Source organism: Perca flavescens, chromosome 1 (genome assembly GCF_004354835.1).
Source record: "Perca flavescens isolate YP-PL-M2 chromosome 1, PFLA_1.0, whole genome shotgun sequence".
Lineage (NCBI taxonomy): Eukaryota > Metazoa > Chordata > Actinopteri > Perciformes > Percidae > Perca > Perca flavescens.
Window position 1 is genome coordinate 25,201,810 of NC_041331.1, and position 16,638 is coordinate 25,218,447.

At 39.3% G+C, this 16,638-nt stretch overlaps 1 protein-coding gene across 3 annotated transcripts in view; it reads right to left on the reverse strand.

The window, feature by feature from the left end:
• rnf111 (ring finger protein 111) overlaps positions 1–14,568 on the reverse strand; it is a 36,009-nt gene extending 21,441 nt beyond the window's left edge. For 2 of the 3 annotated variants that reach the window (XM_028578755.1, XM_028578737.1), the window contains exons 1-4: positions 14,441–14,568; positions 14,040–14,102; positions 9,951–10,910; positions 5,498–5,630 (exon numbers count right to left, since the gene is read on the reverse strand). In XM_028578755.1, coding sequence (XP_028434556.1) covers positions 5,498–5,630; positions 9,951–10,827 — 1,010 coding nt within the window. In that variant the 5' untranslated portion in view covers positions 10,828–10,910; positions 14,040–14,102; positions 14,441–14,568. The remainder of the gene's footprint in view (positions 1–5,497; positions 5,631–9,950; positions 10,911–14,039; positions 14,103–14,440) is intronic. The other variant, XM_028578746.1, reaches the window with a different exon arrangement.
• Positions 14,569–16,638: the final 2,070 nt, after the last annotated feature.

Below are 16,638 nucleotides of genomic sequence, written 5' to 3' on the forward strand. Positions count from 1 at the left end.
GACTTGTTTATTGCTAAGGCCATGGTCAAAATTAAAGATTTAATAATAATGTAATAACTATAACAATAACTTATTTCACCAGTAAATTGCTGTTGAACCCCAGATGGGAAAAGGGTATTTTACAATTACTGTGAATGCACCACAAGGCTACCTGTTTTAAGTGAATCTGTGTTGTTTAATTCCGACAATGGCAGCTGCAAGTGAACGCACCGTCTGTGTTGTTTAATTCCGACAACGGCAGCTGCGAGTGAACGCACCGTCTGTGTTGTTTAATTCCGACCATATAAACATACTGTATATGTATGAATTGCGACAACGGCAGCTGCTGCGCTGCAGTGCAGACTGTTACATCCCGCTGTTGAAGTCCTCCACAGTGAAATACAGTCACACTTTACACTGTTTAACGTTAGCGGTCAGCATTTTAACCGTGATTAATCCAGCTGCTAGCTAAAGGTAGGCTAACGTTACATGCTGTCAGGTGTAGTGTAAAGTCGAGCACCGAAATGAGGCACCGAAACTTTCGTTCTTATTCGGTTTCGTTACTACCATTTACGTCGGCACCGGTTCCCTATTGGCACAGAGTTTCGGTACCCAACCCTACTCCTCTGTCCTCTGTCCATAATTTCTTGTCCATGACAAGAAATGATATTAGACACTATACAAAACACCAAAGGAAAGGAGAAAATGATCTTTATCAATGTAGGCCTACTTGAGGCTACATGTGCATTGTGCAGCTGAATTATAGGACAACGTACACTCAGTTGCCAGATTATTAGGTACACTTAGCTAATACTAATGCAGTCTAATTATTACAGTCCTGCAATACATCCTACCTCCATCAGAAATTATAATGTCCACTTTTGGTTGAAACTGTGTTGATTCAACTTTATGATCTTTTTGGAGGATAGTTTGTGGTGTTGCTGAACTGTATTGTATGAAAATAAAGTTGAACCTCTCTAAAAACAGTTTCAACAAAAAACGTTCTAAAAATTATAACCTTCATGAAGGTCAGTAAATATCATAACGGACTTGCTATTTCTTACACAAACCAAATCAATAAGTGGGATCAGGGGGAATCAATCAATCAAAAAACGATAAATACTTAATTGAGTTATTTTCAACACACTATTAAACTACCAAAAAAGCCTGGGCCATGATATATTGTTTCTATGTGTTTCTGTAAGCGTGCACATGTATTGTTCCAAAATTGACATAAACTGCACACAAGCAGACGCTCACAAATCGGACCACTGGCGGTGTCAACAAAGCTTTCATTGCTCATTCTGTTGGCCTTGGGTTTGGCCCGCCCTCCTGCGCTCCTGTTGCCCATCCCCCCCTTCAGGGAAGCTCATCCCTGCATTCTCTAGCGAGCCAGGACATCTTTGACAGTCAGGAAAACAGGAAGATTAGACAAGCAATAGCATTCCAAGCTTGGCACATTCACATCTAGAAACAATTTTCAATAAAAAAAAAAGAAGGAAAGATACTGTGTCGGAAAAGATTAAAAAGGGATACAGATAGAGGTTAACAAAAAGGCAGAGGTTTGTGAATTTAGCTGCATAATGGCCTACATGAGGAATTAGTGGAGTATTGAGACAGGAAGTGATATAATGAGAATAGAAAAATAAAATTCTCAATGGAGTGAGGAAAATGGAGCGTGCTGCAGAGAATGACACTGGGAGCCATTTATCTAATATATTACTCTTACAATGTAAATATTTAGTAGTTCTAAGAGAAACCGAGTGCCACGTTCTGCATATTTCTTAAAGCCTTATTAACTACCCTATTTACCCAACTACCCTACCCCATTTCACTAGTAAGGGGTAGGCGGTATATATGATGATATGGTAGCCAGGATATGGATTTAGGTATACATTTTGTTGGTATAGATCTGGTATAGAATGTATTTTAAGTTACTCACAGGTAGTGACTGATGGACGTTAGCTATGTTCTCATCTTGTCGTCAGAGATATCTCAGTAAGCAAGTAGCTTGTCAGACATTTTCGTCTTCCACCTCTCTGTATCATAGAATTATCTGTGCATGCATCGGTCATTACCGGTAAAAACAGTCATGTCTACTTAAAATCATAGTTAACATTTTTTGACAATATCTTCTTTTACACAGAGATTCCACAATACTGCCATAAAGTAAGTAAGTGAGCGTAGTGAGTGTAGTGAGTGAGTGAGTGTGCGTATACAGGACTCAGTTACTACCTATACGACTCTGTCCCCCCCCAGTCCCTGTCTGTGCCTTTTATACAGAACGCGAGGCGGACTAACGTCACAACATTCCTGCCTTAAACAGGCTGTGTGAAACGGGCTTATGTTTACTGAAAAGGATTATCTACCTCACGCATGTTTCAAGCCTGTACAAACTGATATTCACACATTGTAGAAATTGATTAAAATCAAGGCTGGCAGGAATACAAAGTATACCTGATTTCTAGTAAATGTCCTAGAGTACCCGAAAAGACTATAGTTATTTTATCTAAAAATAATAAATATCAAATGTGTTTCACTTTCTCTGGCACTATCACTGTTAGTGCTGATTACTTAGTAATAAACTAACAATGGTAACATATGGTTTTAATATGTAAGTGGCATAAAAGTCAAAGAGACATTTTTGCACTGCTTCTCAAGCGGTCCACCCATGACACCGCCTGCTTATGAACCTTTATTCATACAAGCAGTTAAGTTTGTGCCATTTCTAAGTAAGAATTAAATAACATGGGCATTGAGCAGGTCCCTTCAGCGTGATATGCTTTTGTTTCTATAAACAAAAAGGCACGCAGCCTACTTTCTCTGGGAAATGTAAGCTATGGAATCTATGAGCAAAGCACTGGAATACACTGTACCCAACCCCCCCTCTGCTCTTTCTTCCAAAGAACCATACAGATCTTTAAACACCAGCAATCAGAAAACTGCATTTACTCCCTTTCCTATTCTGTCATCTTGGTTATTCCTACATGCAATCACTAACACATTATGTGGTTAAGGCCTTAATCGAGTTAAAAGGCCTTTACTCAAGCATTTCATTTACAATTGAGCGTCCATGTGGCTATTGATGAACAAGAAAATCCATAGTGACAGAACCTACCATGACCAACAGCTCCCATCATTAATAGAAAGGTACTTCAAGAAAAACAACTGTGAAAGGAGTAAGGCGTGATTTACACTTCTGCGTAAATTCCACGTCGCGGCTACGTACGTAGGTACGTGGAGACACGAACCTACGCCGGACCCTACGCCGTAGCCTGACGTGCACCTCTCGAAAAATGTAACTACATGTCACGGCGATGCACGTCGCTCGGCCATGGCTTGGTAGCGTTGCATTTCCCCATACTCATTTCCTGGTTCTCCTTCTCCATAAACAACATGATATCTAGGAGAAGGTTAACTTTTCCTACTGCTGATTTCCGACCGTAGTCAGAAAGCACAGGGATGAGACTTAGTTTCTCCCACTATGACTCTAGAGTTGATACTCGCTCCGAAGCTAATCGCCGTCACTCTCTCACTGAGTCCCCACACATGCCGGCCCTGCTATTCTCTTAAACAGATCAACGCAAACACCAACACCAACGAACTTACGTAGGCTAAGGCGAAAGATCTGCGTGGAGCCTCCGCACAACCATAAATCAAGCTTAAGACTTAAGATAACGATAACATCAATATTGCAATAAGCTGGGTACATCAGATGATTTATTTCATAATTTTGGAATTAACTTAATTATTTTTAAGTTGGAATTTAAGTTATGGTGTTTATTAAAAGGACAATTCCGGCACAAAATGAACCTAGGGGTTAATAACATATGTGTACCGAGTCATCAGTCGCCATTTTGGAAAACAGTCATTAGCAGTCGAATCATGAACGCTTGTCGTTTCCAAGATGGCGCCCGCATGTAAACATGAACGCTACTGTCTTTATAATATATCTTTTTAATAAACTGTCTGTACAATTACAAAGTTCTGAATGCTTCAGTTTACATGTAGGGACCCTCATTATGCTACTGTTGAAGTGTGGTGCTATTTTGAGCCTTGTTACTGGTATAAAATAGCGATTTACCATCTGCCACACGAAAGCTAGCGTTAGGAGCTAACCACCGGTTTGCGGCAGCTTGTTTAAAGCTAGAGACACATTTGATCCGCATGAAAACAGATCCCAGAGAACGTTCGACTTGGTACACATATGTTATTAACCCCTAGGTTCATTTTGCACCGGAATTGTCCTTTAAGTTATACTCAACCTTAACTTAAGAGTATATTTTTGGTATCAAAGATTTACACACTGTAGGCTTAAAAGGCAGTTTCCATGGTCCTATTGAAGGAATCTAAGTAAAAAATATATTCTAATTAAGAAAGGTTTAATTGGGAAAAAAAGAAATCGAAAGGTCCATATAAACTTAAAACTGTTGCAGTATCATCCACTTCTCCACTGTCCGTCTTAATGCGGTTTCTTCCAAAGTCATTGGTTTGCCAGAATATTGCCATATTCACCACTTCCGTTTGTTCGTGTGACAGGCTTATGAACACTAATACCACCAATACACTGCTGCTCCGTTATAGTCTCTGCTAGAGACACTACTGACTATAATCCAAGTTCACATATAGAACCACACCAAAAGCAGACATCAGTAATAAAACGTTGCAACTTATTGTTATAAAAACACAAAAGACTACACTAGTAAACAACACATAAATAGCACAACCAGCCACGCAGGGAAAGGAGGTTCTTCATGCTCTAAAGAAAGAGGAACAACACCACATGACCAGTCATGCAAAATATACTGAGATGCTTGTCCTCAGAAGATTACTCACAAGAGAACAACGCTCTGAAAATTCCTAACAAACAATAACATTTCTGAAACGTTTTGATCTGGCTAAATATTGATTTACAGGTCTGCATCAATCTGCTGTTTTTGATTTTAGTTCTACCGGATCCCAAAACCACATTGGGTTCCAGCATAAAAAATGATTAGACCATTACAGAAGCAGGTAGCACTTTGCTCATATCCAACCTTTTTGATATATAAAAAAAAACAAAAGGCGAGTTTAATACCTCATTTGGTAATTATACTTGTGGTTTACCAGGGTTCAATATTAGGGTCCTAAACCTTTTAGTCTGTAGGAAAACTAAAAGTTGTTATCATAAATACTTGGGCTTTTCTCTTGCCAATAAGGTTGGCTGTCCACACTTACAACTCACAAATGGCCTCAAACATGTTTATCTTGTCTGCTGACATATACTGCATATTGGTAAAAGTATTCCTAGGATTAATATGTTCTAGAACCATCCTGAAGGCCTTGTGACCTAACATAAAAAAATATACAAGATACTATTTTACATCAGTAGGGATAGAGAGCCCCATACCCTAAGGTTATCAACTAAACAAGGCTGACATTTAGCTTAGTGGTTAACCAGACAAGTGAGGGGAACTTACCGTAAATGACAGGATCAAAACATTATTTCAATGCCGGCTGAAAAAGCTGAGGTGCATACCTGAAACCATCTCCGACCGTGACGATCTCCACCTCACTGTCTGTTGAGGTGACATTGATCTCCTCGCTTGCAGGGACAGCAGGAGCTGGAGCTGGAGTTGCCTCAATCACCACCACATCTTCATCCAGGCCACCTGAGCACACCAGTTGAATTTAGTATAGTACAAACGCACAATCAGACAAAAGGCAAAGAAAGCATTCAACTACAATACAATTCGGGCTTGTTGTCGCACGATTTCCCGAATCGATTGTATTCCGATTCACAAGGTCCCGATTTAATTACATTTCTGATTCGATTCTATACTTCATATTCTATATTTCAGTGACAATACCAATTTTGCTTGGAAATTAAATAGATTCTCAGAGAACTTCTGCTGTAAATTGTACAAGCAAGAAGCAACCCTCATTTTTTTTATAATGCACCAGGTTGATGTTTACATTAAGAATTGAACCCCAAAAAGTTTGTTTAAAGTAGTTTTTACTTACACATGCATGGTAAAAAGGCATATATTAAAAGATTGATTTCTGGATTTTATGAATCAATATCGGATCACTTGAACAAAAATCGATTTTAATTGGAGAATCAATTATTTTAATCCAGCCCTAAATACAATTAACAGAAAATACATACTTGAAATGAAAACTTGTAGCCCGACTACGCTTCATGACACTTTACGTCTATTAATCAGGAATTTTTCACATTAAAGTTGGGTACAAATAAATGAACAAACACATTTAAGTGTGTGCAGGCTGTCACACGCGTCTATTCTTATAAAGCATAGACATGTACTTTCCTGCTTTTAGTTTCAAAAAGCCTGTACCCCTTCTTTAATGGCTTAGTCTAACACCAAGCAAGTTGTGTAAGTGGCCAGATAGTATTTCTACAGTTTCATCATGCTAACAGCAGTATCATCAGGCTCAACAGTTTCACAGGAGAAATGTAGGTCATCAGTGCTCACTGGGATTGGCTTTCTTCCTTCACCGTTCCCAAATGTGCCCTGTGATTGGTTCCCTGTGCACTAGATCTCACTTCATCTTTGCCTGGACTAAATACCATGAAAGCCCCCTCAGGTGTGTTCACTAGAAGTAGATGGTTGCAATAAGAGATCAGAAAGAAGATGAGGATAGTTAATATCTCAATGACAATAATTTAAGACTACATTTTTTTAACCTTTTTAGTTTGAAATTATTAAAATTTTCATAAAGCAAGCACTCCTTGTTTTTAAAAACTTATATCAATCATGAATCCTAAAGGCCGCAACATTCACAGACACAATCACGAAAATGCATATTCGTATCACCTACTGCTTTTCCATATGGTTTGCGAAATGAGATAGATGTTATCTATATTTTAAAATTACATTGACCACATTATGCACACAAAGATCCTGGTCATACTTCATCGCCAGAGGTGATGCATGTGTATCAATGCCACCTACATTGCACACAAGGAGCCTAGTTCATCACAGGCACTGCTCAAACAAGTTAAAGTCATGGCACACTAATTTGGGACAAATGCATCATTCTCCTCAGTCTTCTTAATGGAGCCACTGCCAAAACCATGGGAGAGCAATGGTGGCATTGCCTTCTTAAATAGATTCTATGTTGTGTTTTTTTTTTTTTTTCACAAGTGAACACAGATTAATCTACTGGTTAATTTTAAGGTTTAAGACCAGGCATATATTTATCCCAATTCCCAGTGTAAGTGAGAGTTGCTGACTCATGCATCTGGTGCATCAAGGTTACAAATTATCTCCTACATTCTTAAGCATTAAATGTAAATCTTCAGTCAACCATTTATGGCACACAGTAGATGTCATCTATATATATATTTCAATCAATACAAGGACAGAACATTAAGATATGTCTGTTCAGATTTACCAGTGCAGTGACTGTGAGCAAAACAGTTTACTGAAGTATATCAACAGCTGAATTCAATGCACTGGAGGTTTTAAAATAACAAAACTTTTTGAGTTAACTGCTTCATTACTCGTATGACTGATTAACAAAGTAATAAAATTCTATGCTGCAGAAGTGCATACTGTGTTTTCGTGCACATCGCTAAGTGCCTTGCCATAATTCCCCAGTGTGATTTCTATTCCAATTGTCTCCCGAGAACTGCTGCTTAGCACCCTCTGGAAGACTAGCTGCCTGGCACTCTGGTGAAGCCTTCATGTGGTTACATAAACAACACCACCTTGCTTACAACTTGTAGAGAATTGTAACCAATGATTGCAGTGTTTGACTAGGTAAAGAAATACCTACTACTACTAGACCTAACATGTCTATATGACAAACTCTGGAACAAAAAATGTCAAAAGCCCAAGTGACGACTTAGTGAAGTTCAACCAGCCACTTCAGTTCGATCGGTTGGTGGTAAGATGACGTGCAATGGGCTTAAGCCTGAATAATCAGCCTTTGTAACCGCTATTGACAATGCCAACAATGTAGTGTGACAAATCATCGGATGACGTGTGCATAAGGGAATTTGTAGAATTTGATTTGATCTAAAAATGACAATCCAGGTGTGACCTGCATTCAAAGTGATTTTTAGATGTTGTTCATTCAAATTTAAAGATGTTGTTCATTCAAATTTAATATATTCTGTTTACCTCAGGTTAGAGGTAGGATTAAACGGTTTCCTGGCTACATCACACACCTGCTCCAACTCTGGACATTTAGAAGGCAGCTTTCATCACTTGCCTTCATGCTTTCCCCTGCTGTAAACACATGCCTTGTTTTTCCTGCGAGACCTGCTGTTACTATGCAAAGCCCGTAACTAAACAGTGCTTGAGTTTTCTCCCACCTGCCTCCCATAGAGGCACAACAACTAACTTTCCATTCTCCCCTAAGGCCACAACAGCAGAAATATTGCTGAGGCTAAATGGCTACATGAGGATAACAATGAACCAAGGTAGAGGTGGGGCTTTTTAAAGGATATACTGACTCCTGTTGTAAATGGAAGGCGACTTTCATATGCACATTGGGCTGTGCCACTTTGCTGAGAATGAGAGCAGAAAGCTATGGTTTAGATTTTGGATATAAACCTGTTGTTCCAACAAGTACAGAGGGCTGCAGTTTCCATTACAGCATGCCAGGTGTGTGGGGCCATGAAAAGCAGAGGAGAGTAGCTATTAATCAGATGTGCCCAAGCCATTACAAAGACATAAAGACAATATACAATTTCTTACATTGTTCACCTAGTTTTTAACGTAGACTTGGGACACACTAAAGCAGCAATAGGCTGCCATGTGGAGGGTAAGAGCTATTTGTGAGCATATTTTTACAACAGCCAAACAGGATATGCAATGCTGTCTACTTCCCCTTGTCTGGTTGAGAGCTAGGATGAAATCACCTGGTGCAGAATTAAAACCTGTAGACTTGTGATCCTGCTTCTGTAAACAGTGAGCTTGTTACCATTATCACACTTCTGCAATAGCCAATTCATTTCTGATTGTACAGTGAAGGGAACTGGATGTCTATGGTTTAACTCTTGTGTTGTCTTCCCGTCAACCTTGAAACCTTTGACGCCTTTTTTTCTTCTTTTTCCAGTGTTTTAAATTGTTAAATTTTTCTTCTACACATTTTTAGCACTTATTTCTATGTCCCATATTTTCTGATATAAAACAAAAATTGAAAACAGGTCAATTTGACCCAAAGTCAACACAAGGGTTAAAAGTGTGATACATTCTAACAATACATGCCTATGAGGGTTATTTAAATTATTTAAAAATATGTTGACAAAATAACAACCTTTTTTGTGATCTAGCTCCTATTTTAAGTTGCAAAACACCTGTTGACCTCTTCTCTGGAACCAGCCATTTCTGTTTTTGTGTTCTAGTTTTTTTTAGTGCATATTAATTCACATTGCATCAGTGTACTTTTTTTTTTAAACAAAATTTTAATTCATGCTGGACTGTGGGTTTTTTTCTGCAATGTTAGATATCCTTGTGCCTCGGAGCTTTAGGAGACATAATTCCCATTATACTGTTACAACGGTCATGGTACCCATCTTTGCCTTTTCAAATAATCAATCAAATAAATATGTCCACATTGTGGTGTAGCATTTTGCCTGTTGATGTTTATTAAACCCATGTTGTCTAATAAGAGCAAAAGGCCCTGATATACTGTATAAGCCATCTAAAGTTTATTTATTGACTGTTAATCAATTAAATGGATATATAAATACATTAACACTAACATCTTTGATAGCCCTAAAAATACAAACAAATAATGACTGATCCTGATTGCATAGTCTGGCCTGTGTAGTCCACGATGTTATGGTGATCACACAGTATTACTCTACGTAAGCTTTCCCTGTTAGTTTATGCTTTTAACCACATGATATAACCTACGTAACATACCTCATGCTGTGAAACAAGATATGTTAGATACAATACAGAGATGCAACAACTGTAATAGACAACTGTAATAGAGTAATGGTTTGTAATTACCTGTGGCTACAGTAGCACTGTTGGGCTGGCTGCTAGTGCTACTGACATCTACATACAGCTCATCTTCTGCTTCGGTAGAAGAAGGGGTAGAAGAGTCACTACTTAGCTCCTCGCTGGAACTACTGGTGCTATGGAGTAGAGCATACTTCCTACGTGCTATCACTTCACGTTTCTTTCTTTGCAGTAGTAGTCGCTCCTTTTGCTTCTGAGTACGCTGCCCCCCGGCAGGAGCTGTTTTCACAAAGCGTTTCCTATGTAGAGGCCGCCGGCTGCTCAGACACGGCCGCTTCAGCAGAACTGGCTCAGCTTCAGACCGCACCCACTTATGAGAGCGATTCCCCCGAGTTCGACCCAGAACAGGGCGCAGGGCAACTCCAGCGGCTCCTCCTGTTGTTAGGGCAGGAGCCTTGTGTTGGCCCCCTGTTGCTCCAGCTTCCCCCTCCTCCTCTGAGCTGAGAGTGTCCGAGTCCCCGAATCGCAGACTAGAGGAGGGGGAGGAAGCACAGTCACTAAAAGAGGACTCGTGATTATGTTCATCCTCACTTGGGTGCTGTAAAAGTTCTACCCTGGGACGCTGAGGGGCCAGTGAACTCTCACTGATGTGGCCCTCCTTCAGTGAGCAATCTGATGGCCCTGCCTGTTGGCCTTTTCTTTTTCTGCGCCCAGGGAGGGTCCGTTCTGAGTCTCTGTGTGTTCCTGTGTCCCTCAGGGGCCGATGCCTGGACTCACACAGGGTTTCAAATTCGCTGCCTGCCTTTCCAATCACCTCCATGTTGTTAGGAAAGCTCTTGGCTGCCTCCATGGGCTCTGGGTTCACCAGTGGCTCCTTCAGATGCTCCTGTCTGCTGGGGGCCTCAGATGGCACCTCACTCTTCATGGCGGCAGGTCCGTCCTCAGAGGGCAAACAGTAAGTGCACTCGCATCAGTTCCTAGGCATCTATCCGCTGCATCTCACAAAACCTGAAAAAAAGAAGAAAGGAAAAGAGTTACAGGTGCACAAGCCGCTTTGTGCTGCATGATTGCAAAAGGACAGATCATTATGTCCGTGACAGGATTAAGACGCTTCAAGGTTTCTGGAAAATAAAGACCAATTTCAGAACCAACAATAAAAAGCAAAACATCACATCTAAATTTGAGTCTGACCAATGAGCTAAAAATGTTCTATGCTCTCAGTCATCCACGAAATGCATAGCTAAAATAAACTGTTAGGTTAATCAATTAAAAGCAAGTCACCAATGGCCTGTAAGACAATCCGATTAGATCTGTTTGATCAGAGGACACAGCTAGTTAGCTGCTTCAATGTGTTATAAATATGACTAAATCTTAAAATTATGGACTTCTAATAATACTACCTATCCCTTCGGTACCAATTACAAGGACTTTTAAAAGGTTGCAAGGGAAATGAATAAAAATAGAAAAGCCAATGCAAAAGCTAGGTAAAAAGAAATATAAAAAAATGCACGGAGCATAAAAGAGGCAAAAATCTGAAAAACAAAATGTGTAATCTATCTTAAATGTTTTCCATGATGCAGGCCTCATGATAATTGTAGTTCTCATTATACTATCTTCACTAAATTGTTCAACACTATAGCTTACAGAAGAGCATAGCAGACTTGCTTTTAACTTAAAATGTTATTACAGATTATTTCCAAGCATTTCACTGATAAATCAACAGCACACAGGCCTAAAAACAAACATTAATATCCCCATGACAATACTTCATGGTGTTCAATGCGAGGCAATACATTCATTCATTCTGGTTTTAGTACAAATTAAGGCAGCAGGACCCAAGGCTGCTGATTGAAGATGAAAATAAATACCCAGAGGCTGACTCAAAAGTAATGGCTGAGTCAATACTGATGTGTTTGCTTTATTGTTGATTGCAGGCAATGCATCAATCAGATTAAATGAAATGGGATTCTGTCTATGTTTGTGTACACCAACAAATAACTCCCAAGAGAAAGGGACTCTTTAGGTATGTTGCAGTGGAAATATTTTCACAGCGGTGTAAGGTCTACCAGAGCAATGCCAAATTCCAGCATAGCTAAAATGCAGGCTACTTCATGAATACAATAAAAAAATGTGTGTCTCTGTTAAGAGTCACTCCATGTGTATTTTCAGATAGCACGTGGCTTACTACACCCTCAGCCAGCCAACAGTGGTGTTAGCGTTGACAAGGATTACAATTCTGGGGAACAGGTTTTCAAATTGGCAAGAAAGAAAAAAGTATCTATGCCTGAGCTGTCAAACTCAAAAGCTCCTTTTAATGCAATGAATAAATGTAATATACCATATTACTGATTGCTTCTTTTAGGAAAACTGTGATAGTTTAGTTGTCAACTCTCCTCACAGATACACAGATATTCTGATGTAAAGTATGTAGTTTTCTTGCAATATATCACATAGTCAATATCACCCGACCAAGTTCAGGCTTTATATAGCTAACACTTATCCATTAATACTTTGATTTGCCCCAATACCGATCCAGATCAGTTTGAACATCCCGGATGTGTATTTTAGGCAAAAGCATGCACACGCACAGCCACAGACATAAAGAATATATTCAAAAAAATTTCAAAGCAGAAAATTGATTAAATATGATCACTCCTTAATCACAAAGGGTGTTACATATGACTGATGAATTGTATTTTAACATTAGGGACAGTGTGAAGAAAATTGCAGGCTTATGCACTATAAGCAAGTGGTGATATCACCCACAGCAACAAGCCAACCACACTTCTTGATATGATGTAATCAGAAAACAAAATCATGGAGCTACTATTTCAGCAAGTGATTAAGGAACATATTGTACTGATCCTGTCTATGAGGCCATCTGGAAGTACAAGTGATGTTACACAACGCAAGAAAATGAAACAAATGTTTTGCTAGTGCCATCCACATTGTTTGCTGGGACTACACAATTCACAACATTAAGAAATGTAGATGTCTTGAGTCAGTCAACAGCCCTATGTCATTTTATCTTCAACATCCAACTACCTTGTTTAAGACATTGTAAGAAATGTTATCGTGGGACAGATGTTAGCAAATTCAAGAGTCATCTAGACTTTTTAAGAGGACACAGCTACAAAAACTTCTATAGAGTTTACTTTCCATCTCTCTGGCACCAGTCTCAGCAAAAATGTAACACCACAGCATTCCTGGTAGGGTTTGCTGCAGGGTATTTGTATTGGACTGCATTAGATTGTACAGGTGTTCATGATGTTCCTGTGAGTTGCACTGCATTAGATAGTCTGCTACAGACTCTAAGCAATGTCAGTTTATTATTCATTCACAACTCATTTCATAGAAACATATTAGTTGTCACTAACCCGAGGCTGCAACTTTTGTGAAATAGGGCTGATGAGTTTGACGGTGCACAGCGCTCTTTCTGCTTTTATATACAACTCGCTGATAAGTGAGAGTCCTTCGGATGCCACAGAGTGAGTTGCTCAATGACATGCATGAATTCAGGGGCCTCAGAGGACAGCCCTGAATGAAAAACCCCCATGCACTAAGGCTGAATGATTTAAATTTCTCATAAAGAGGCCTAAATAACGATACGTAAGATATACTGCAGTTAATGTTTAATGAATCAGTCGCAGCTACTTGCTACCAGAAAATGTATGGTGTAACAGAAATGGCAACAGTAAACCAATTCAACCAATTCAAGATGTACGGCTGAGACAGGACTGCTGAGCTGCTGCTAACGATACCCACGGTGCTTTCGGTCTGTGAAACGACTACCAACCACTCCGACTAGGCAATCAAAAACAGAGCTACATAGATGTATTTAGCTTGACAGAATCGAGCCTGAAACTGGGGCTAAGATTAGTTTTATAACGCTTAATAATTACAATAGGCTCGGCTGCTGTCTGTCTGTATCCCACAAACGCTGCTGAAGTGACTGGGGCCAGATAAACTCGAGTTAATAGAGAATAACTAAAATAGGAATATTTAACGTTAGTAACTTATGTTGAGATTATTACGATAACGAATCGAGAGGAACCAAAGTGGACAGCTAACCACCTAGCCTGACACATAGTTAACGTCAACTTACTCCAGACAGAAGACAACAAAGACAACACGTACCTGGGTCTAAGTCCTTTTTTCAAAATGTGTCACCGTCTTTTTTGTAACATGTGAAGTTAAATCCTGTAGGAAAGAATGACAAGCGTTGAAAACGAGCATATATCTAAATGTTAACCCTAACAGCAACTAGGCAGGCCTACATAGAAATCGCGATCCGAGTACGTTAGCGGCTGGGATTGTGAAATTGACAACACAGTCCCGAGCTGAGCCGAGAAGCAAAATCGAAGGCAATGGGCCCTGGATGGCTACGAGCTAAGCTAACGTAAAGGCTAGTTCCATTTCACTCAGCAAATACCCGATTATACTCAGCCATTTTAACTCACAAATGAATCATATCGAATCTTAAAATGTAGTACGACCTATCTAATATGTTTCTGTTTGACAAAATACAAATGTCTCACTATAAGCCCTCGACGAAGTTGCCATTCCTCCCTTTCGATGCATCCACTCTTGTTTACCCAGCAGGTCGTCTGTTCGCTGGCTACGGATACAACAGTCGTTGCTCTCATTGCCGCATGGGGGCGCCAGATCGTGGCCAGCCGTCAGCTACTTTACGACACTTTGCGACTGCTTGATTTAATCCCTTTCAAAATATAACGTGTCAGATAAAAATACTCTCGAGAGGACACTCTCTCCTCGCCCCGTTTCGTTCCACAAAAGAGCATGAGAATCTCTGTGTAATAATAGAAATGTACGCTCATGTACAAGATGATAACAGAAGTTCATGCATTGGTTTGCATATCGCCTTCCTAAATCCTCGATTACAAATACTGGCGCGCCCACTAACGGATATAAATTGGAGATGTCGAAACGAAATTAAAGCCATACATTTTTTTTTTTTATCACGGGCTCTAGTTTTATTTTATTATTTAATATATATTACTTTATTTACATTTAATTATGTTTATATTTTAGTCCTATAATTCAACTGATTAAGTATAATTATATAATTCACAAAACCATACTCTGACCTTTTTCACTACCGCGAATGTTCACACAATGCAAAACTAATATTTAAATTGAACATCCTAGACCATATAAACGCAATTGACAGGGTGGATTTCCCCCCTATTTATGATGAATAGGCTACATAGTCTTTACAATGTTAGTGAATAACATGAAGCCACGTCTACTTGTGACCCTTTTTTGCAGCTCAATCAGAGGGCGGTTTTCCCTTCACAGTTTAATTTGAATATTTGTTAGATGGCTAAAGAGGTAAATTGTGCAGAATTTCATGAGAAAATGGCATAAAATTCCAGAAAATATCCATAATTTAAAATGGAATACATTTCTTATCCCAGTAGTTATCTTGTGACACCTTTGTAGGCCTACATGCATGTGCTGACTGATGGAATTGAAATGTAGAGAAATATGACATCCAATTCGCACATGAACATTAACAGAGATAAACCTGATCACACATAAACATGTAGTTATTTTTGTAAAATATATAGGTTTTGTAATGTTTATGATTATGTTTTAGTTAGATGTCAAGTATTAGGGTGCTACTGTATTTGGTGTGCATGTGAGATTTAGTGGGATTGCAGCTCTTGTGTGTGTGTTAAATTATGGATTTAAAATGGAGTTGTGTCTCTGATTGGTCTTTAACATGACAGCAGATGTTTCAGTATTGTCAACTATCGTCACTATTATAAGGAATAAGTGGGACATATATGTTGCATTAGAATTATATTATCTATAGTAATGACATTTTAGGATCCCTATAGTTATTAGAAACATTATTGAATCCATGTCTGAACTGGTGTGTGCCTCACACTTGACCAGAGACCTAAGGTGCAGATTTCACAGCTAAAATGGAGCTGAAGAAGATCTAAGGAGCCTGCTTCCTGCAGAAGAGAGAAAGGTAAACTGCTGACTCTGACAGAAAATGACAAGGGAAGCAATTCTGTAGGTGTAGGTTTTACCAAGCAAATTTACACATACAGCTGATTAAATAGCTTGAAGAGTTGTATACAATAGGGACAAAAATACATATATAAAGCAGAGGATTGACAAAGTACAGGGGCAAGAAAACACAAACCAAGATCTTGCGTGTATGGTGCAGAACACTAGTTTGTGAGAGCATAGCCTACATTTACAGGGGTTGTAGCACAACATTCTGGACTCTATACATATTCTCTATGGGCCCCTCTTTTGCATTCAATACTATTCATATTATAGGTATTTGTGGGCTCTCCTAACATGAGAGCCCTAGTCTTTTTTTCTCCCCCAGTTCTACGCCCTGCCTGCAAGTGTCAGAGGCTGGCGTGGCAAGTTTAGGATTGGGTCTAGAGGAGAGCCTAAATGTTTTTGAGACCAACAAGAGAAGCAGCTGAATATAGTAACCATCAACAGCTAGGCTACATGTTTGCACTAAACATATCCAGGGCTGAAAAAAGCAGGAAACATTGGCGGTCACTTTGAACTGAACATTTTCACTAGCCTACTTTCCTACGGTTTCCCCTACTTTTATTTCCACTGAATTAGGGAATGGACGCGTGGATGAATACAATGGATTTCATTTAAACCATTTTGTTCCTGAAATATGTTATGGGACACCGATTTGTTTTCATTTATTCATTCACTACAGTAGGTAGCG